General features: G+C 34.7%; 2 protein-coding genes across 2 annotated transcripts; one reads left to right on the top strand and one right to left on the bottom strand.

Moving 5' to 3' along the window:
• Window positions 1–4,593: 4,593 nt before the first annotated feature.
• On the top strand, window positions 4,594–5,803 carry LOC111992101 (IRK-interacting protein). Its single transcript, XM_024023913.2, has 2 exons — window positions 4,594–4,679; window positions 4,793–5,803. Exons 1-2 carry the CDS (start codon window positions 4,611–4,613, stop codon window positions 5,801–5,803), a joined length of 1,080 nt encoding a protein of 359 aa, XP_023879681.2. The 5' UTR covers window positions 4,594–4,610.
• A 2,987-nt stretch (window positions 5,804–8,790) lies between these two features.
• Window positions 8,791–12,721, bottom strand: LOC111992064 (uncharacterized). The gene is made up of 2 exons (XM_065761813.1): window positions 12,480–12,721; window positions 8,791–10,486 (listed from the first exon to the last, which is right to left on the bottom strand). The coding sequence occupies exon 2, from the start codon at window positions 10,311–10,313 to the stop codon at window positions 8,967–8,969; it is 1,347 nt and encodes a 448-aa protein (XP_065617885.1). The 5' UTR covers window positions 10,314–10,486; window positions 12,480–12,721; the 3' UTR covers window positions 8,791–8,966.
• Window positions 12,722–22,944: the final 10,223 nt, after the last annotated feature.

Here is a 22,944-nt window from a genome sequence, read left to right as displayed (position 1 = left end):
TGTATACCTTTGGGTTCTGTAATCAAGCAAAGTCTCTTGCACAACATTGAAGATTTTATTGGTGTTTCTATGTGAAGTTGCTGCAAATCAACTACAACAATCAAAGGGTTGCTATAGAGTTAGACATGTACTTGGATTCGTGCAAAGGAGTAAGCTGCGTACTGGAATCCGCACATCAGATTGGTTAATCACGTATTGAGAGCCATGCATTGAAAATGAGAGATTGTTATTACAGAAAAAGTCCAATTAGGTATTGGAGTAAAGGTTCAACTGTAGATTGGTATAAGGTACTGAGATTCCTTTACTTGTAACCACTTATTGTGATAATAGTGGATTTTCGGGAGTAGTGACTTTAAAATCATCTGGTGGAGTTTTCGCCGTGTAAGTTTTCTTCATTTGTAAATAAATTACCGTATCAATTTATTTTTCGCTGCATATTTAGTTTAATTGGTGATTTGTTTGTGCTACCACACGTTTTGCATGTTAATTTGATTATTAATAAACTTGGCTAATTAATAAATTAATTCATTATAAGGGGTTAATACGTTTTGGCCCATCAACCACAAATATCTTTTTTTTTTTTATTTTTTTATTTACATGATATTATATTAATACTAGTTTATTATATTAATACTAGTTTCTTTGTAAAAAAAAAATAGTAATTTTAACATTTTACTAGAGTATAAACCACTTCCTGAATCATAATATCATATTACATCTCAAAAATATCAACCCCGTGAGTCTTTTTTATTTTTTGAGAAAAATCAATTCCATGAGTCCAAGACGGCAAGACCCCATTGGGACTCACATTTATTAACTTCACATGTAAACCAACATTTCTCTCTCTCCTAGGTTAGACTTGGTTGGTGTGGATGTGGCTTGTGAATTGTGATCCACCGCAGCCGCAGGGACGTTTATCTGTGTGAATAAATGTGAGCAGTTGAGGCATAAATATTGGTGTTGGAGAATTAAAGATGGCTATAAATGTGACAACCTTCCTTTGATGTAGTCATAAATGAACGAGTTTGACAGAGTCTAAGATTTTAGCTGCTTCAATAATTTCGAGAACAACACTTTCCCACTTTACTATCAACATTGTGATTTTTTTTTAAATAATAATCCCACGTCGGTAAGTTGTGATATTAAAAAGGAGTTTATCACTTGTTCCATAATACTAACTGTCATATATAATTTTGGTATTGACATATGAGTGTATTTTTTTATCTCATCTCCCTTTTCTTATACGTGTGTGTGTCTTAGATAATATTGTTTATAAAAAAAAATATATCAAAAGATTAGAGATTAAATTGACACATAATATAAATGATAAACAACAAATACGTATCTTTATTTTTTCTTATTTGAAAAATAAAGCATCCTTAATCTTTTGGTATTGTATCAAAATCATCTTGTCCTTAATTATAAGAGTGAGCATTTTTCATTTGTCAGAGACTAAATTGACACAATAGTAAAGAGTTAGAAACCAAATTAACACAATACAAAAATAGTATGATCAAATTTATGCATTTAAAATATTAGAAATTAAATTGACAGTAAATGTTCAAAAATAGATAATGGAGCTTGTAAATATAATTAGTGCCTTGCATTGTGTTTTGATGTGTTACTACTTGGGCACTAATTGAGTTTATCATTACTAGAATCTAAAATTTTCCAATTCCCAGTTATGATGGGTCTTAAAAACTTTCTAGTTTCTACTACTGCGCCACCTTGGTACGAACTTTGTGATCTTTCTCCATTATTATTTCCANCTTTGATGTAGTCATAAATGAACGAGTTTGACAGAGTCTAAGATTTTAGCTGCTTCAATAATTTCGAGAACAACACTTTCCCACTTTACTATCAACATTGTGATTTTTTTTTAAATAATAATCCCACGTCGGTAAGTTGTGATATTAAAAAGGAGTTTATCACTTGTTCCATAATACTAACTGTCATATATAATTTTGGTATTGACATATGAGTGTATTTTTTTTATCTCATCTCCCTTTTCTTATACGTGTGTGTGTCTTAGATAATATTGTTTATAAAAAAAAATATATCAAAAGATTAGAGATTAAATTGACACATAATATAAATGATAAACAACAAATACGTATCTTTATTTTTTCTTATTTGAAAAATAAAGCATCCTTAATCTTTTGGTATTGTATCAAAATCATCTTGTCCTTAATTATAAGAGTGAGCATTTTTCATTTGTCAGAGACTAAATTGACACAATAGTAAAGAGTTAGAAACCAAATTAACACAATACAAAAATAGTATGATCAAATTTATGCATTTAAAATATTAGAAATTAAATTGACAGTAAATGTTCAAAAATAGATAATGGAGCTTGTAAATATAATTAGTGCCTTGCATTGTGTTTTGATGTGTTACTACTTGGGCACTAATTGAGTTTATCATTACTAGAATCTAAAATTTTCCAATTCCCAGTTATGATGGGTCTTAAAAACTTTCTAGTTTCTACTACTGCGCCACCTTGGTACGAACTTTGTGATCTTTCTCCATTATTATTTCCAATTCTTTTACCACCACCCTGGCCCTGATGATGGTAAGGGTAGGGTTCAAAATGGATTCACATTAAAAGGAAGACTTAAATTCTTAATTGAAATGTGGAATGATATTGTAGAAGAGCTGACAAAGGCATTGAACGTGGAATGAATTGAATGGTTTTTTTTTTCGGGAATATGAAGGGGAAAACATAGTAGACTTAGTTTCATGGAACTTACAAAGAGTTTGTAAAGAAATACTCTATATATATATATATATATCAACTTACAAAGTCTACCATCGTTATTTGATTCTCAAAAAAAAAAAAAAATGATGTGGAGTAATTGATGATAAATGCAATTATTATAATTTGCACCCAAAGATACTACTAGTCGCCTGCAGTAATACTCCAATATGGTACTAGCCTACTAGAGAGGTATACCTTAAAAGGAACAATGTCCCTTAATTTGATTCTTTAAAAAAAAAAAAATTAGTGTTCTTAATTTGGTTGGAAAAATTAACAAATCCTTTAAGGGTATTTGCTATAAGAAATAATTTTAAAAACTTTTTATGTAAAAAGAAAATTAATTTTTTTGATGGTTTTTTATAAAATGATAAATTTTTTTAAATTTTTTATTAACAAATACTCTAAAGATACCCGTTAACTTTACTCAAATTATTTATAACAAGACCCTAATTTCATATAACCATCGCTAATGCATCAGCCACAATGGCAGAAAAACATTCACACATTCACACTTGCACCGAATATTTTTCTTCAAAATGAATTTACTGTGTATGTGTATGTGTGTACCACTGTACCTAGACAAAAGGTGGCGACTTTTCTCGTATGCATTGCACATTACACACCATCCGTGCTCCCTCTTTGTTTTCAGACTAAAATGGCCATAACATAAAACCATGGGGATGTCAAGGAAATCTAATGGCTAAGCCAAGCATATTTTCGTTTCTGACCATTTATCAGTCTCGGTTCCTAATCTTTTCTAAGTAATGCGACAGTCACAAACTATTTTACAATATTTTTACAAACTGTTAATGTGATCAATTTTTTATTAGTTTTTATTTAGGCATACTATTAACATCATTTTTTCATTTACTAATAATTATTCACTACACTAGCAATTTGTAAAAAAGTTTGTATATCTAATATTACTATCTTCTTTAGGTAGGTTTTATCAAAGTAATGCAATATTCACATAATTTTCAACATGTTCATAAATATTTTAGGAACTTCATATCCACTTTCCCTGTTAAACTACAAAATAACATGTTTCAAGCATTTTTTTAAATCAAAACTAGTAGCAGATGAAAATTATGTTTATGCAGAAAAAGAAATGTTAAAAGAGTTTTGCTAAACTGGTGCTTATATATGCTATGACCTTAGCAAGTTGCCTATCAATCCATCACATGATTGATCCTTTGAATAAAAATCATCCTTGACGTGGTCAATAGACAGACTCAATAGTCAATAGACCAATTGTTCCCCTGTATACGGATCATCATGATGAAAGATGTACCATGCACTATGTCTGACCCAGAACTCGTGCTAACTAGACTTACTCCTCTACATGCGTTTCTCAACCATGGTTGATGATTACAAGACGACGAAAATACAACCTAACAAGAAAATGAAAGAAAACGAAAAGAGCTTGAAACAGAAAAAAGTACACTTCCAACTAAAAGCACATGATAAATTTTTAAGAAAAATGCAAAGACAAACTATTTTGCATGTTTTATGTGACAATAAAAAGTTGGTAAGTAAACAAATAATATTAGTGGTGTTAAGATGAAAATTACTAAGAATTTAATACATTAACATACAATTTATAAAAATATTGTAAAATAATTAGTGACAGAAGTGTTACTCATTTTAATACCAATATATTAAAACTTTTTTAAAATAACACATTAACAAATATCTTAAGATAAAAATATTATCAGTATATTAATTTTTTTTTAAAAATAATTTATTAACAAATGTACACTTTTATTTATTTATTTTTTTAAGAAGGACCCTTTTATTTTGTTAGATGGAGCAAAAAGGCAACCAAAAAAAAAAAAAAAAACCCACAAGAAACATGGCTCATTCTTCTTCTTCCTCCAAATCTCCTCTTCCTCCTCCTCACCTATCATCACACTTCACTCCAGTAAGTACATAAACATATATAAATATTAATTAAAACATTAACATAAAACAATTGGAAATTAATGTTTTATTTGATGTAGTTTTTTTATTATTATTTATGTTTGTTTGTTGTAGATTCAAGAATGTGAAAATGAAGATGGGTATGGCGATGAACAAAGGCAGAGTAGAAAGACTACACCAAGTGCGCCAAAGCACCACCCTACTCCACTTCATCAGCCTCACAAAATTATTGGCAAACCCAAGAAGATTAAGCAGTCAGATTCTGATGCCAATGGAGTCGAAGATGGTACTACTGCAGTGCGTTGCGACAAGTGTCGTCCACACGCGCGTGAGAAAATCTCTGTGGTTCCACTCGACAACAATGGCCTCAACAAGCACTCTAATGCTTCTTCTTCTTCTTCATCGAGAGCAAGTCCCAATGGCATATTCAAGTCCATATTTTTATCTTTAACGAGGAAGAGCCCGAGGTCTAGTCCCTCAGAGGCGGCGAGAGAGGAGCAGTGGAAGAATATTGCAGTGGCTGAGCTCTCACAGAAGCTTATTCACGCTACAGGAAAGAGAGATGAGGCTCTTCTTGAAGCTTCAAGGCTTAAGCACTCCATGGCTGAGCTAGAGAAGAAGCTCAACAAGCTCGAAGTCTATTGCTATAACTTGAAATCTGGGCTCCAAGAATGTAGCACCACTAACTCGTCGTATCAAATGGGAATAAAGACTAGCCGCAGTAATGGACACAGCTCAATCGGGCTTAATGACAAAGTGATTGAACACTTTTTGGTTTCTGTTTCGGAGTCTCGGTCTTCGGTCAAGCTATTAAGCCGTTCGCTCACTATGCAACTTAGGAACATGGGAAGCAAAGTATACGAAAGAATTTCAGTTCTCCTCCAGCCTTATGATATAAAGTTCTCACTCTCAAAGAACCCAAGAAGTTTGGTGTTTTACCTGGAGGCTTTACTAAACAAGGCTTTTTATGAAGACTTTGAATCAATTGGGTTTCGAAGGAATGCCTCGAATCAAATCTTGGACCCGATTGATAGGTGCACGGCTAACTTCGAGTCCTTCAACTTTCTTCGTGGTTTGAAATGGGAAGAAGTGTTGAACAAGGGGNTACATGGAGGACATGGGTGAGATAAGTTGAGAAGGTTGGTTCCATCTGTGGTTCGTATCATGGTTGCACCTGGATTCTATGTCTATGGCAGTGTGGTTAGGTGCAAGGTTCTATGCAGGTGCTATAATGACATCAACTACGATCAAAGTAATGGTGAAGGAAAGGGTTTAATTGTATGAACTTAATTCTTAAACATTATGAGCATTCTGTAATACTTGTAGTTGTTCTGCTTAATTGTTACATGGGTTGTTTATGATGGGTGCCTATGTTTCTAGAATTTGGGTTGTGGGGTTTTTGGGGGGTCAGAGTCTTGGATCTCTTTGTTTTATTCTCTGTCTCGTCTACTGAGATCTTTTATCATTTTCACTCATTGGTACATGGGGATAATTGGATTCTGAATCTGTATGAAGTATGATCTAGATAACTTTTGATGCGTCCTAGCTATGTGGATATTATTATCAACTAGGGAAGCTGAAACAAAGGAAATAGAAAACAACCATGTGAATGGAATCAAAGGATGCTTTTCTTGTGAATGATTTTTGGATTTTATGAATTCAATTTATCATTTTATATGAGTATTGATCTTGTTATGGAACGACGGAAGCCAGTTCTCTGTGAGAGTCCAAGCCTCAGCTGGGAAGTGCAACTCAATACACCAAAGAGGTACAAGTCTATTTGCAAGGACAAGGTGTATTTCTAATATATGTTTCCTATCCTATCCTATCCTATCCAATCCACCAAAAAAAAAAAAAAAGGAGATTTGGCAAAAACTAGAGATTTCATGTTCAAGTGCAAATTATTACAAGCGCTAGTGTAAGTATAAAAAAAAACTAAAAGGGAATAAGATATTCATGGGGATTTTTTTTGAGGAAAAGATATTCATGGGGATTGATTGTGAAGATTATGTTAAAGCTCAATATAAAGTAGAACCCCAAGTCTGCAATTGATTGAAACTTCAATTATCCTTATTGCAGTGGTGCTGCCAAAATCTTAATATTTACTTACATTATGATGCAACTATTCAAATTTAATGATCAGATAGTTCCAGAGTAACGGCATAATGGTTTTCTGGAGTAGTTTCTACGTTTTTGAATGACATTGAGAGTACCTTTATTGTTTCTACATGAAAGGCCGCTGTTTAACCTTCCTTTTACTTCTTGAGATTGTAGCATCCTTCGCGTACTCTATGATCGAATGGTGTGTTTAGATAGTAAGATTTGAAAATTTGGATTTGACTTTGAGTGATTAAAATTCAAATACTTTGTTTGGATAGTTTTGAGAGATCAAGTAGTTGAATTTGAAATGACATCTAAAATCAATGGATTTGAAATCAAGGCATTTCAAATCTATTGATTTAAAATCAAAATTCAAGTTTCCAAACACAACCAAAATTCTACTCCAAAGTTCCTGGGTAGAAACTAACAGGTGGGTCACCTATGTGTAGTTAAATTTTGGTTATGTCAAAATTTATCAGCATTTTTGTTTTTGACAGGATCATTTAGACAGATTTGCTAAAAGAATATTTGGTTTTTGTCTGTCCTGTGCTTTGGTTGTTTCTTCATGCCTTGAAGGAAACTACAAGAAGATAAAAGTTTACATTTTAGGATTAAGATTCTTTAGAATTTTAAAGAACTTCTCTGATCCATACATTTGAAATGAGTAAACTGCATTTATTTTGTAACCAAAATTTAAATAGATACTGACTTCCTAACCGTAAACTTTTATTCATCTGTTGATGAGTGATAAAATCTAATCTCACACGTATCAAAATAGATTGATAGGATTTTAGTAATCTCATGGTGAAATTACCCTAAGAATTCATGAAGATTCTAATAATTTTTTAATGATCGGATACATGTGAACTTAACAGACTATTGCATCAAATGTCTGGATCCTGAAGATACGGAAGGTTTGAACCACATACGTATAAACAACAATGGAAGAAGCCAACGACGATGGAAAGTCATAAAGAACAATGCAAGATACCAGCAAGTCCTTAGTTGTTTTATGTTCCCAATTTAAAATGTCAACGATTTTGGGAGACTCTGATCATATCAAAGAGGCTTTCAAATGACCTTAATGTAAGAATTTTAACCTTCTCTTTTGCAAAATTGTTAAATGTTGTTTTGTTTTCAGGGACCCCAACCAGCTGAGAGCAAAAGAAATATACAATATGAAGAGCAGAAAAAGGGCTCTGTTTATAGTACAAGTTAAAAACTATAAAGTCACAGCACATCAGATTCAGATAGAACAACCTTGATCCCTAGAAATAATGTAGCAGCTATATCCAAAGAGACAGATACAGAACTGAAAACTAATACCTCTACTAAACATAACATCAATGTAAGTTACTGTTTGACAAAACTAAAGTTCAAAGAACTAGTAGGGTTGGAACAAAATTATAGAATATCAAAATTTCATGAGAAAAGAATTTGGCCCATGGTATACAAAATGTGAAACCAAATATTCTTTCGTGTGTCAACTTCAAAACAAGTGCGGATGGCCACTTATGATAAACATTCTCCAAAGTTTCCTAGACTTCCATATTAATACAACCCTTTTTTTCACTGGTACAATACATGCTCACTAAATCTTGAATCCAATGCCTCACCCTCGAGGTCTTGACTTCACCTTTTACAAAGAGAGGTGTTAATTGAGTTAAACTTTATTGGCATGTTCTACAAAAATGCCGTGTAAGACCAGAGGCAACTAGAAAAGCAGTTAATTTTGGTTGACATTTGATACATCATACAACACATTTATGATGCATCCAGTACTGTGCAAAGGAGGATCAAACAAATAGTGCTAGAGAGCTCCTACAGTTATCATGAAAGCACCACCAAAAGATAGTGGTGGATGAATTTTGTGAACTTCAAAATGAATTCCAACTGCCTCCTGGATGTCAATTCAACATAGCATTAGACAGCCCAGCATATTCATCATGTGTGCGTGTGTGTGTGAGAATATAACTTAATGTCCATCATATCATGATTCATTGCAAGAAACATAAATAAATCAAAATCATCCATTATTTACTAGAAACAATTGATGATTTAATTTTTCAATTTTTTTCTTTCTTTGATAGGCAATCTAATTCTTCAAATATATTAGTACATTATCTGATAAATGCTAGGCAAGAGAAGATAAGTTAACTTTACCACTAAGATACAAAACTACAAGCAGTCATCTGCAAGATTGTGAGAAAACAGCATCAACATTAGAACCCAGATCTGACCAAGCAATGCTGTCTTCATTTTGCATGTAATCACCATCTACCCCACTAACAATACCTTCAAAATCCTCATTCTCAGTCTCCTCAGCAACCTCATCCTCAAAACTACATACATTATTCTTCAACTCCGGATTATATGTCCACTCCAATCTTCTCAATGATTGTGAAGTAACATCACCATCAGAATCCAGCTCCCACCAAGCCTTGTTATCCTCTTGTATATTATCATCAACTACCCCACTAACAATTCCTTCAAAATCCACATTTTGGGTCTCCTCAACAACCTCATCCTCAAGATCATATACCTTTTTCTCCACCTCAGGGTTATATGTCCACTCCAATCTCTTCAAAATGTCACGGTCCTTCCATTTTCCAACGACCGATTCTGCCTCCTTCTTAGCCTTCCCCATCAAAATTTCACTCCATGAAAACCCTGCATCCGCAACCCTCTTCAAAGCCCCATCATTCACATCCCCCACAACAACCGTCTTCAAACATCGCAACTTTGCCTCCTTCAAAATATCCGCAAAATCCGAATCATCTGACACAAGCACCATACACTCAACTCTCCTCCTATCCATCATATCCACCATATGATTCTTCAAAGCAACATCTGCAGCTTGTGGCTTATTCGACACAGTGCGAACCCAAAACCCTGCTCGCTTCAACTCATCAGCCAAACCATACCCCACCTTTGGAGTCAAAATATCCCTTGCAGCATTCTTATACTTCTCCATCTTCATGGAATACTTAGCCACTAACTTCACCCTCATCTTCCCCCTTGCTGACTCTATCTGATTCAACCTTTTTATTTGCTCACGCTCATGAATTTGCTTGAAATGATTTACAAACTTCTCATTTGAATAAAAATTCCTCCCACAAACCCGACAAAGATACGGCTCAACTGTCTTAATCACACCCCTATTCTCCAACTGATTCAATATTTTCCGCTCTTTTCTTTGCTCCCTAACAACCTGTGGAACATGGGTAAATGCATGATGATTTGCATATGCCACCATGTATCTAACAACCCCAAAAGACGCCATTGCTGCCTTTAGCTTGACAGCAGTGTTGTATGGCGGGAATGAATTTGGTGGTTTATTGTCCAAATCCCAGAAAATTGCAACATTGTTTTTGGTAATTTTTGGTCTCAAAGGTGATGACAGGTCCCAAGAATTGAAGCCCGATTTCGATTCAAAGTGACAAGATCTACTCAACAAGGTAAAAGGGTCAAGGATTCGTAACATTCTGAGTTGAGTTGTGCAGAAAAGTTTGAAGGATTTAAGTAACACAACCATAGGTAGAGTGTTCTCCTCAATGCAATCATAATCTAAAAAATTGGAATAGAAAATATAGCCAAGAGAACTCAAGTGGACCAGTGAAAGGAAAAATGAATTGACTTTTACAAGAGTAGTTTATAGCCTCAACTCCAACACACAAGCTGATTCACACCGTTGCTGAACTATAAGATCTGCAACCATAAGTTATTTTATTATTTTAGTAATCCTTTGAAAAAAAAAAAAACCCATCAAAAGATTCAAAACTGATTAGTGTATTACCAATTATAATATATTTCAAGCCATGCTAGCTTTCTAATGTGTAACATTAACATTCAGTCTACCAAACATGTAAGTCCTTTAATTACCTATGGTTTGCATTAAGTTTTAATTTGTCAATATGTGGTTTAAAAAATAAACAGTACCCACTTTGGGATCATATCCTTTATTACCCTTTAATATAAATCAAAAGCAAAGACAATTAAATCTCAGTGGAATCAAGTATATATAACTCTTTAAAATACCAACCCAAATGTCTTTCCTATACAACTAAATATCACATAAACAAACCAATTATATGTTTAAAAACAAATGAATGGTAGCAAAGATGATAAAGAAATAATTGTACTTCTTAAAGAAAATCAATTATATCTTTAAGTTACTTCTTTTAACGTTGGGTTTGTAACTAAGAAAAAAAAAAGTTCAAGCAAACGTTACCTTCATTCCAATCACTTAGAAAATTCCCATCTTGAACATCCCCCCCCCTCTCTCTCTCTCTCTCTCTCTCTCTAAAAAAAAAAAAACCTTTCCAATACATGTATTTATTTAATCTAAAACGTTTGCTTCTAGGTCAAGGACTAAGTTCATCAATATCTTTTGGAAACTAGTTTTTTCTCTTAAATATAGCCAATATAGGCTTCAACAATAGAGACCATATCACTCACATTTCTACGCTATATGGCGATCGCTTTAAGAAAAGAAAAAGGACTATCATTGAAGCCTATATTGGCTATATTTAAAAGAAACACTAGCTGCCAAAAGATGTTGATGAACTTAGGCCTTGACCTAGAAGTTTTAGACTAAATAATATAACGTATTGGAAAGGTTAATTAAAAAATAAAAAAGAAAAGAAAAATAAAAGAGAAGGGTGTTCAGGATGGGAATTCTCTAAATGATTGGAATGAAGTTAAATTAAAAGCATAGCTTAACAAAAAAAATTTGAAGTACAGAAAACTGCTACAAGCTGCATATACCTTCCAAGTTGATTTTGAATCCCCTGTTTGGACTACTGAAGAATTTCATGCAATAATTATATATATATATATATATATATAACACTAAGCAATCAGTCGATAATTTGGCCCTGCCTAATCTCTCTGTTCATATCAGAAAAATAATGCACGCCCACACGCACATATCACTTCATGATAACCAAATAACTTGAACAAACATCTTTTACACTAATCGACATTTAGTTGCCAAAAACAAAAAAAAAGTTTCCACTAAAGAAAAGAACTATCTCAAATTCACCAAACCCTCCAGCACCAGTAAATAAGGGTGAGGTAATTATAAGTAGTTGATTGAGCTAGGAATGACCACCATTGATCCAGACAGTGAGATTTTTAAAGGCCAATTCATTGGTTTTTCACACGTGTTAACACCGATTTGTCCCTATTCCAATATCATGAAACTGCCAATAGCTTAACCTATACTCATTTTTCCTTTACTCAACACAACTAATCATTAATCAAGGCAGCCACGCACAAATGTCATAATCAATCGGTTAAACACGTATGTCACCTGAACCTCAATTTACAGGATTACTCTAACTGTCTCAAATCCTAGTAATAATAACAACTATTGTTCTTCAAAAATAGTATGACGGTCGAAGCTACACTATCAATTTTTGCTAATAGATGCATTATCCATTGAAATACATTGTTATAGTACTTGATCAAATGCATTCCTAACTGCAACTAATATAAATGACCGATTCAAGTTAAATTATTCACTAAGCTCGACTAATTAGTTTCAATTTCTTACTAATTACACCAAATTAGAAAGAACTAATTAAATGGAGTAAAAGATGAACATACTGTCAAATCGTGTAAATTACACACACACAAAAAATTGATTAATTAAGAATGAAAGAAAGCAAAGTGAGAGGGAGAGAGAGATTGAACTCACGGTCGCGGCTGGTTTGTCTGAAAATATTGTAGTCGGTGCCATAAGACGATGCCGTATCGGAATGGGACAGCGACATAGTCCTCAAAGCCTCTGATTCTCTGTGATTCTTACGTAATTGATCGCTCAGAAACTGAAATCACAGAGAGAGAGAGAGAGAGAGAGAGTGTGAACTGGTTGAGGTTTGGGGTTAGAGAAGGAAGAAAATAGAGCGTATGAGAAAGGGAGAATATGGTTATATTTTATTTTAGAGAGTCCAAAACATTTCAATACCTACCAATTTCGTCCTAAAAGACAATTTTGTCCCTGAACTTAAAAATTTAAACCGTTACTTTTTTTTTTTTTTTTTTTTTTTTTTCTTCTTTAAGTTCAGGGACAAAATTGTCTTTCAGGATGAAATTGGTAGGTTTTAAAATATTTTGAACTTAGGGTTCGTTTGGTTCCTGTAAAATATTTTTCGGAAAATAGGTATTTTTTGAAAATGTTATTTTCCGAAAAAGGAAAATATTTTCAAGTGTTTGGTTGTATTATGAAAATTGTTGTGGAAAATATTTTTATGTATTTGGGTCTATTAGGAAAATGTTATTTTTCGGCAACAACAACAATAACAACAGCAACAGCAACAAATTGATTCCGGCAACAATAACAACAACAACAATCAGTTCATCAAATAAAAAAAACAACAAACGGCGATGGGTCTGGTTCGTGGTTCGTCGTGCTCGAGGAGGCGATGGGTCTGGGTGAAGGCGATGGGTTGCTTGTGGGTCTGGGTTCGTCGTGCTCGTGGGTCTGGGTCTGGGTGAAGGCGATGGGTTGCTCGTGGGTCTGGGTTCGTCGTGCTCGTGGGTCGTCGTGCTCGTGGGTCTGGGTGAAGGCGAGGTGAAGGTGATGGGTTCGATCGAGCTCGGAGGCGATCTGGTGTCGATCTGGAGCTCGTTGCTTGGAGTCGATCTTGAGTTCTTCAAGTTTCTTGGCTCTCTCTTTTGTGCGTTCTCTCTCAACTTCTCTGGCTCTCTCGTTTGTTTCTCTCTTTTGTGCATGTTGTGCGATTTCCGGAAATGATTTGATGGGAAAATAAGAGCGTAAAATCATTTCCGGGTCAAAGGCGTAAATATGGTCAAACTGAAGCTAATTTTCCGGAAATTAAAATTTTCCTCCCCTACCAAACACTGGGGTCAGGTGGTAAATGATTTTCGGAAATCATTTACCACCAAAACAAACGGACCCTTAGGCTCTGTTTGTTTTGGGGGTAAATGATCCTGGCCTCACTGTTTGGAAGTCAAGGAAAATAAAATTTTTTGGAAAATATGCTTTAGTTGACCAAAATTTACTCCTTTGACCCGAAAATGGTTTTACACTCTCATTTTCACTTCAAACCATTTCCGGGTCACGCACAAAAGAGAGAGAGCTAGAGAAACTTCGAAAAAAGAAGACCGCGCCGAGACCATTCGAGAAAGAAGAGACCAGAGCTCGCCAAGACCACGCCGAGAGGAAGAACCCAGCACCAGATAAGCCGGAGATGTCGCTGGCGAACCCCGAGCATCGCACCGATCTCACCTTCGATCACATCGCGCGATCTCGCCACGAACGGCGAACCCCGATCTCTGCCACGTGATCTCGCCACGAACCCAGAACCCATTGTCGATCATCGATCTCGCCACGAACCTAGAACCCATCGCCTTTGCACCGGCGAACCCAGAACCCAGAACCCATTGAGTCACACCGTCGATCGTCTTCGATGCGAACCCAAAACCCATCGCCTCTGACCGGATTTGATATATTTTTTTCTTTGGTTTTGTTTCTGCTTTTCATTGCCGGAGTTTGCTGTGATTTTGAAATTTTTTGTAATAAAATTTGTTTGGATGCTGAGAAAATAGCTGAGAAAATGTGAAAAAATTGTAGGAAAATAGCATTTTCAGAATAGAACAAAACACATGAAAATATTTTCTACAACAATTTTTATAATACAACAAAACACTTGAAAATATTTTCCTTTCCCGAAAATAGCATTTCTGAAAAATAGACTATTTTCTAGAAATTATTTTACGCGAACCAAACGGACCCTTAGTTGGTATTATTACAAACTTCAGGAGTAGTTTGTGGAATTTACCCTTTACTTTATTTTAATTTTGAGGCTTAATCAACTATTTATTTGTTGAATCACAAGAATTTGGGGCTTGGCTTCATGCTTCGATTTTCAATCCTGGTAAAAAGAGTGTGGTTATTGTGGGAGGTTCTGGGGAAGAGATATATGGTGTTTCTCCACAAACATTGGTGGCTGGGTACTGTTAGTTCTATGGATTTTGAACAGGGAATCGTTACTCCACTAAATCAGGAATTTCACAAATTTTCAAATGAGGATGTGACAACTGCCACTCAAATTGCTACTCTATTCTCTGTTGAAAAGTCTCCTGATTTGGTGGGGATTAACCACTCCCTCAAAACTAGCAAGGTTATTCCTTCGGATACTCAATTCCTAACACTAGAAACTCCTCTTTCATCACCAAAGTCTTTTGAAGCTAAAATTCTACAGATGGATGCTGAATTGAAGAAGTTTGACAAGGGGAATTCTTCCCAAACAGGTGTGGCTTATCCAAATTCTTTATTTCCCTCATCTTCAAGAACTTTATCTGTTAAGTTAGATAAGGATTGTTGCTTGCTCACTCCCAAGTGCAGGAGATCGTAGCAATATAATTCTCGGAGTACCGAGGTCGAACCACAAGGAGCATGGTAAATTCAAAGACAATATAATTAAACAGTAATTTGGGTGAAGAAGAAAAATACTTTTGCTTGGTGATTGTTAACAAGAATAATAATAAAAACTGATTTAAATCAATAATGTAAATACTAGGGCATCAGGGTGTTTCCTTATATCGATATGAAATTCTTTGTGATCTAAGAAAATATATATTTCATAATTGATTGTTCTTATACAATTAAAAACTTATGATTCAGTTGAACTGAGACAATTTAAGAACGCATGATAACCTCGATTAATAATGCGGTTAGAAAAGTTTTCAGAAAAATCCATTCACTTTAAAACATGATTTCTATTTGAAACTATTAGAAATTCCTCTAAACAATAAGAAAAACATGATTGAACTTATTGAAAGCATGGAAGAACTAATACATCAAAAGAAATCTAATTGAACAATCAAATATGTCATTGATAAAATCCTAAAAAGAATCACATTGAATATTCATACCGTAGAGAAGAAACATAACCCCTAGCCCTAGCAAAGAGTTTAGGCTGCCATTAGAGAAAGAAAAATACAAGGTTTTCTTTGCCAAAGTTCGCTCTCACTGCCTCCCTTCTAAAACCTTAATGTCTAAATGTCCAAAGAAAATAAAACTTTTCACTATTTAAATTTCCGTCCAGGTTTACAGCAGTAATTTGTGAGTTAATTTTGGCCTTCAAAAATTGAGAATTTCGAAAAACTCAAAACTGGAAAGTTGTAGATATTTAAGTCACGGTTCCAACCCATCTAGTCTTGTGTCAATTGGATTTTTGAGGAGAGAGATACGCCCAAAATACTGATCAGTGCTCAAATCAGATTTTTCCTTTTCAGATTTTGCCTCTTTGATTTCTTTCCTTATTTGAAGCTTCCAATCATGTTAGATGATCGAAGCACTCCAGCTGCACCTGCTTAGACATTTAGGCATGGTCCTTTAGCTCCACTTTAATTCTAGTTTGGCCTCCATTCTCTCACAAATTTCTATAAACTCATCTTTCTCACATGATTTTCTGAAAGTAAAAAATTACACACAATGAATAGCATCTTATTCAAGAAATTATGTAAAGATAAATAATAGGGACTAATACAAATCATGGCTTAATTATACAAATTAAGCATAGTAATAAGAAGATAACACCCACATAAATATATAACAAGTACACATTTTAAGGCGTTATCAATTGTCAAGAGACCAATAGTGTGGAGATGGCTAAGGGAACTAATGCTAGTACAACCAATAGTCCCAGGACTTTCTCATCTTCAAAGACCTTATCTGACAATTTAGATAGGAATGTATTAGATATCAATGCTGTGGAGATGGCTAAGGCATCCAATGTGAATACAACTCCTATTCCCGTGACTTCCTCATCTTCAGAGACTTTATCTGACAATTTGAATAGGAATGTATTGGATAGCAATGCTCTGGAGATGGCTAAGGCATCCAATGTGAATACAACTCCTATTCCTGGAACACATAACTCCAATGAAGATGATATGCCTCTTAAGCCAGGGTCTTGGAAATGATTGGGCAGAAAGAAAAAACCAAGGAGTCTAGTTGTGCATAACAAGTCCTACGGGAAGAGAGCAGTGTCTGATTGTGAGGGAAATCAACTGAATTTACCTAGCAAACGTTTACAAGTTTTGAAAGTTGATGAAGCAGTACCTTTCAAATTGGTGGAGGCTGCTATGCAGCCCCGCCAAGAGCAATGAGTCTCTTAGTTTGGAATTGTCGTGGGCTTGAGAATCTATGTATAGGGAAGGAGCTCGATGAATTAGTACGGGCTAAAGATTCCTCTGTCGTGTTTATAGCTGAAACATGAGCAGATGAAGCAAGGCTAAGACAAATTAAGAAGGATATTCACTTTGACGGTTTGTTTTTTGTTCCAAGAGTGAATAGAGGAGGAGGTTTAGCTATGTTATGGAAAAATTCTATCAATCTGTCAATTGAATCATTTTCTAAGAATCATATTGACTTAATTATTGATAAGGGTTCAAATGAAGCTTGGAGATTTACGGGATTTTATGGAGAACCAGATGCACAGAAGAGGAAGGAGTCTTGGGATTTACTCTGTTTGCTGAATAGGCGTTTTAATTTACCTTGGCTCTGTGCTGGAGACTTTAATGAGATTGTTAGTAGTTCAAAAAAGTTGGGAGGAAGTTCAAGGAGTCCAATTCAAATGTAGCTTTTTAGGGAAGTAATTGATGAGTGTGGCTTTATAGATTTGGGATTTATAGGCTCTTAATATACTTGGCAGAGGCACTTTTCCAATGGTCATTCAATTTGGGAAAGGTTGGATAGATGTTTGGCAAATAATGATTGGTTGATTAAATTTGCAGGCTCTAAAGTACATTACTTGCATTGTAGTACCTCAGATCATATTCCAATGTGGATTGTCCCTGATGGTATAGAATTTGCTAGACCATCCAAACCTTTCCGATTTGAAGAGATGTGACTATCGGATAAAGGTTGTGACGAAACTATTGAAGTTGTTTGGACTAACATTAATCTTGTGGATCCTGGAATCCGTGTTGTCAGTAAGGTTGAGAAGTGTGGACAAGCTCTTACTTCATGGAGCAGAAAGTGTTTTGGTAGTGTGAGGAGGGACTTGGAACAAGCAAGAAAAAAGTTAATTCAAGTCGAGAAGGATGCTATGATTTCAGGGGCTAATAATCGAGTTTTGGAATTGAGGAGTAAAGTTAATGAGTTGCTTGATAAAGAAAATAGAATGTGGTTTCAAAGATCAAGATCTTTATGGGCTGTTCATGGAGATAGAAATTCAAAATATTTTCATAGTAAAGCTACTTAGAAGTTTAGAAGGAATAAAACTGGGGGTATTAAAAATTCTACTGGGCAATGGGTTACTAATCCTAATGATGTTGCTGACTGCCTTGTCAACTATTACAAGTTCCTTTTTACAACTTCTGGTGCTTGTCAACCCGAAGAGGCCATCAATACAATCCTAAACCTAATTACACTAGAGATGAATGAAATGCTTTATGCATATTTCATGTTGTGGGAAGTCCAAGCTGCTTTAAAACAAATGGCTCCTCTCAAAGCCCCTGGTCCCGATGGTATGCCTCCACTCTTCTATCAGAATTACTAGAATCTTGTAGGTACAGATGTTTCACAATCTATTTTGTCTTTTCTCAATTCAGCTTCTCTTCCCCAACATCTCAATCATACTTTCATTACTCTTGTTCCGAAGGTTAATAATTCGGAATTAGTTTCTGATTTTCGACTTATTAGTCTATGCAATGTTTTGTATAAACTATTTTCTAAGGTTTTGGCGAATAGACTCAAGAAAATTCTGCCTAAGATTATCACACCATATCAGAGTGCCTTTACCAAGAATCGAAACATATCTAATAATATTTTGGTAGCTTTTGAAACTCTTCATAGTATACACAATCACAAATCAGCTAAGGAAGGTTTCATGGCTCTCAATTTTGACATGAGCAAAGCATATGATAGAGTTGAGTGGTCTTTTTTGGAGGCTGTAATGAAGAAGTTGGGTTTTAATGATCAATGGATTTCTTTGTTGATGCTCTGTGTTAAATCAATTTCATATTCCATCCTTGTTAATGGTGAACCTAAAGGAGTTATTCATCCTACAAAAGGTATACGTCAGGGTGATCCTCTTTCACCTTTCCTTTTTCTTTTGTGCACTGAAGGACTCAATGGACTTATTTCATAGGTAGCACATCAAGGTGATATACATGGTTTTTCTTTGAGTAAGCGCAGCCTGAAATTGACGCATCTTTTATTTGCAGACGATAGTCTTTTTTTTTGTAGATCAACTTCAGAGGAATGTCAGAAAATTATGGATATCCTTGGAGTATATGAGAGGTGTTCGGGTCAACAAATAAACAAGAACAAGATGGCTATCTTTTTTAGTAAATCAACTTCAGAAGCCAACAGAACTCAAATCAAAGATGCTTTGGGGATTGAGGAAATAAAGAAATATGAAAAATATTTAGGTTTGCCATCCTTTGTGGGAAGGAAAAAGAAGTAGAGTTTTGAGTTCATTAAAGAAAAGGTTTGGAAGAAATTGCAAGGGTGGGAGGAGAAACTTTATCTAAAGCCGGCAGGGAGGTTTTAATTAAAGTTGTGCTACAAGCTATCCCTACTTATTCTATGAATTGTTTCAAATTGCCATTGGGATTATGTGATGATCTTGAAAGTTTGATTAGAAGATTTTGGTGGGGTTAAAGGGATGGACGAAGGAAAATTCATTGGTTGAAGTGGAGTGAGTTGTGTAAGCCAAAAAAGGAGGGAGGCATGGGTTTTAAAGACTTGGCTTTGTTTAACGATGCTCTTCTTGCTAAACAAGCTTGGCGCCTTCTTCACAATAAAGAATCACTATTCTACAGGGTGTTTAAGTCTAAATTTTTTCCTAATTGTTCAGTTTTAGATGCTAAAGATAATCCTGGTGGGTCATATGCTTGGAGGAGTATCTTAAGAGGTAGAGATGTGCTTAAAAAAGGTGTTCATTGGAGGGTTGGAACAGGGGAAAATATTAAGTTATGGGCTGATTCGTAGCTGCCTTCACTTGAAAATTCAAAGCTTCAATCTCCTTTGTCTGCATATCTTACTGAAGCTCATGTTGCTGACCTTATTAATCGTGTGACCAAACAATGGGATCTTTCACTCCTTGATAATTTGTTTCTTCCCCATGAGGTAAGTTCTATCAAATCTATTCCTTTGTGTAAGAATCGGGTTGCTGACAAAATTTTCTGGCCTTTAAATCAATCGGGAGTATACTGTTAAATCTGGTTATCAATTCTTAGTGGAAGAGTATAGTCTAATAATGCTGAAGGTCTGCAACTTAGTCAAGCAGTTGTGCTACCTATTGGTCAAGCTGAATAGCAGAAAATATGGAGTTTGTCAATACCAAATAAGGTGTGTAACTTTGTTTGGAGAGCTTGCAAGAATTCCATTCCCGTGAAGACAAATCTGGTGAAAAGGAAGGTACTAAATGAAGAGAGTTGTGATCATTGTAATCTGTCATGTGAAGATACATTGCATGCTCTTTGGAATTGTCCCTGCCTTTCTCCTATTTGGCATTCTGACTCTATGTGGACTTTTCGACATAATTCAGAGTTTAACAGTTTTGGAGAGTTGATCAAGTTTATCATTGAAGAAGGAAAGAATTTAGAACAGTTTGCAGTCATCGTGTGGACAATTTGGTCTAGGAGGAATTTACTTTGCACTTCAGATAAGTCTTTCCCCATCTCTCAAGTCCTTCCTAATGCAATTGCAGCTCATGCAGATTTTATACACACTGTCCCTGCTGCTCTACCAACTCTAAATTCTCACAGATCATCCACAGTGATGTGGTCTCCTCCTCCTCACCCAAAGGTGAAAGTTAACTTTGATGGTGCTATGTTTAAGGAGAGTAATTCAGCCGGAATAGGAGTTGTTATCCGGGATGATCTTGGACAGGTTATGGCTTCTATGTTTGAATCTGTTCATTTGCCTTCCTCATTGGATGAAATTAAAGCTTTGGCTGTTGTGAGAGCTATATATTTTGCTCAAGAAGTTGGTTTTTCTTCCATTATCCTTGAGGGAGACCCTGAGAGAGTAATAAAGTCCCTAAGGAGTGAAGAACCTTCTTTTGCTTCTTTTGGCCATTTGATTGAGGATGCTAAGGTTTTAACAAATCCTTTGTTGATTTTATTGTTTCTCATGTTAAGAGACAAGGAAATTCTGTTGCTCATAAACTTGCTAGACATGCTAGACATGTTAGTGATTTAGAGGTGTGGATGGAGGATGTTCCTTCTCATTTTAATGCTGTAATTGTTGCCGATTTGGCACCCCTTGTTTAATAATATTATAGTTGTCTGTTTTTCAAAAAAAAATCAACTATTTTGGTTTTATTGTTTCTAAAAAAAAAAAAAACTATTTTGGTTTTATATTAAAAAAAAACTATTTTAGAAAATTTTTAAAACAACCTTTTATGGAAATTTAAAAAGCTGCTAAAAACTAAAAAAATTAATAATCTTTTTAAAAAATATTTCCTTAATCAATGTTCTTAGAGCTGGCATCGATTAACTTTTCATTTTTTTTTTTGTTTCAATTAATTAATTTGCCTTATTTATTTATTTATTTTTTTTTTTAAGTGTGGGTTGGGTTAAGGATTTGGTTTGATATTTTTTTTAATAATATAATTGTTTTAATAAGTGCAAATGAAGATTTGAACATTGATTTTTCTTACGAAGAAAATCAAGTAATAGCACTGAACTATAAAGTTCTTGGCTTAGAACTTGGCATTGATGAATAGATTTTTTGTGTTTGTGTGTGAGTTTTGTTTTGAGGAAAATAATTAATTTTGAATTGCATTTACTAACAAACTTGTATTTATCTATTTAAAGGATAGGGTTAGAATGTTTGGTTTAAATTTTTTTGGGAGCTCAAGGTTATATAGGGATTTTGCCTTAGGTAAAGTAACCACGAACTAAATAAAGTTCTTGTGTTTATGCATATTAGAACTACGGAATTTTGATCGATCTCTCTCTCTCTCTCTCTCTCTCTCTCTCTCTAGCCCATCAACATTTGATATCTTTTGCTTACCCATTTGAGAGAATTTATGGCTTTTGGCATGTATGTATGCATGCAGTCATTAACGTTTTAAATGAGATTCATTTTTGTGTCAAAATTTTCTATACAATTCTCCTATTTGAAGGAATTTTGACAGAGTACTTTGCATCAACAAAGAAGGGTCTTTAAAAAAAAAAATGGTCTCCTCCAACAATGGAGTAATCTGCATCAACAGAGAAGGGTCTGTATTAACAATATCAAAGATATTTCTGCTAAACTGCTTAAACTAGCTATCAGCATTAGGAACATAAGCTTGTACTGATATGTTAATAGATGAGCAATCAACAACTAAATAAGATGCTCTCATGGGTGACAATCTTGAAAGCTAAAGCATTTTAAGTACCATTTTGTTTGTCACAAAAACAATATTGTGAACAACTACATATTACTTGGTTGTTAGACCTCTTGTATGGAATCAGTGGTTTAGCATATAAGAAGTCTGTTGCACAAAGAATAACAATATTAGTCCTCCGTAATTTATTGAATGGCCTTAGCTTAGCTATGTGCTGCTTCTATTTTGCAGTGTTTGGAAATCATCATACGCCTCATCGTCCTGTGTAATGTTTGTCCAGAAGCATTTATTGGACCTTAATATTATTTGAATTTCACTTGAAAGTGAAATCTTTTTCCTTTCCCATTTGCTAATTAGATTTTACCTTTTTTTTTCCACCTCTTCTTCTTATGGGAAATTTAGTGGTTTCATAGGATGTGTGTGTAATGTCAAAAGCTTTTGGGCATTCTAACGAGTTTGAGCTTGAACACTATTTTTAGGCTTGGTTCGTGCTTAAGACGAACTTGAACATTTTATTTTTATTATTGAGCTAAGCTCAAACATGCACTATTTGATAAAACTTGGCTCATTTATAGCCTTATAATTACTCGAGGTAATTTGCAGAGTAGCATGAGTTTGCCACACTATGTAGTTAATTAGCAGGAATTGCAAAGAATTGAGGAAAATAACATCTCGAGCCTTTAAGGCTTGAGTTTGGCTAAGAAATTGAGCCTCAAAAACTTGAGTTCTAATTGCTGACATGGAGATGTTTTTGCCAAATGGAACTTGAGTCTTTAAGACTTGAGTTCCATAGAAGAGGAAGAACAAAGATGATGATGAAGATGAAGAACCAAAAATGAAGGA

The sequence above is a fragment of the Quercus suber genome, unplaced genomic scaffold (genome assembly GCF_002906115.3).
Source record: "Quercus suber isolate HL8 unplaced genomic scaffold, Cork oak 2.0 scaffold_430, whole genome shotgun sequence".
Taxonomy (NCBI): domain Eukaryota; kingdom Viridiplantae; phylum Streptophyta; class Magnoliopsida; order Fagales; family Fagaceae; genus Quercus; species Quercus suber.
This window is presented reverse-complemented; position numbering and strand designations above follow the sequence as displayed.

Excerpts from the sequence above, each read along its gene's own strand:
- LOC111992064 (XM_065761813.1), bottom strand. The coding sequence starts at position 10,313 with ATGGTTGTGTTACTTAAATCCTTCAAACTTTTCTGCACAACTCAACTC.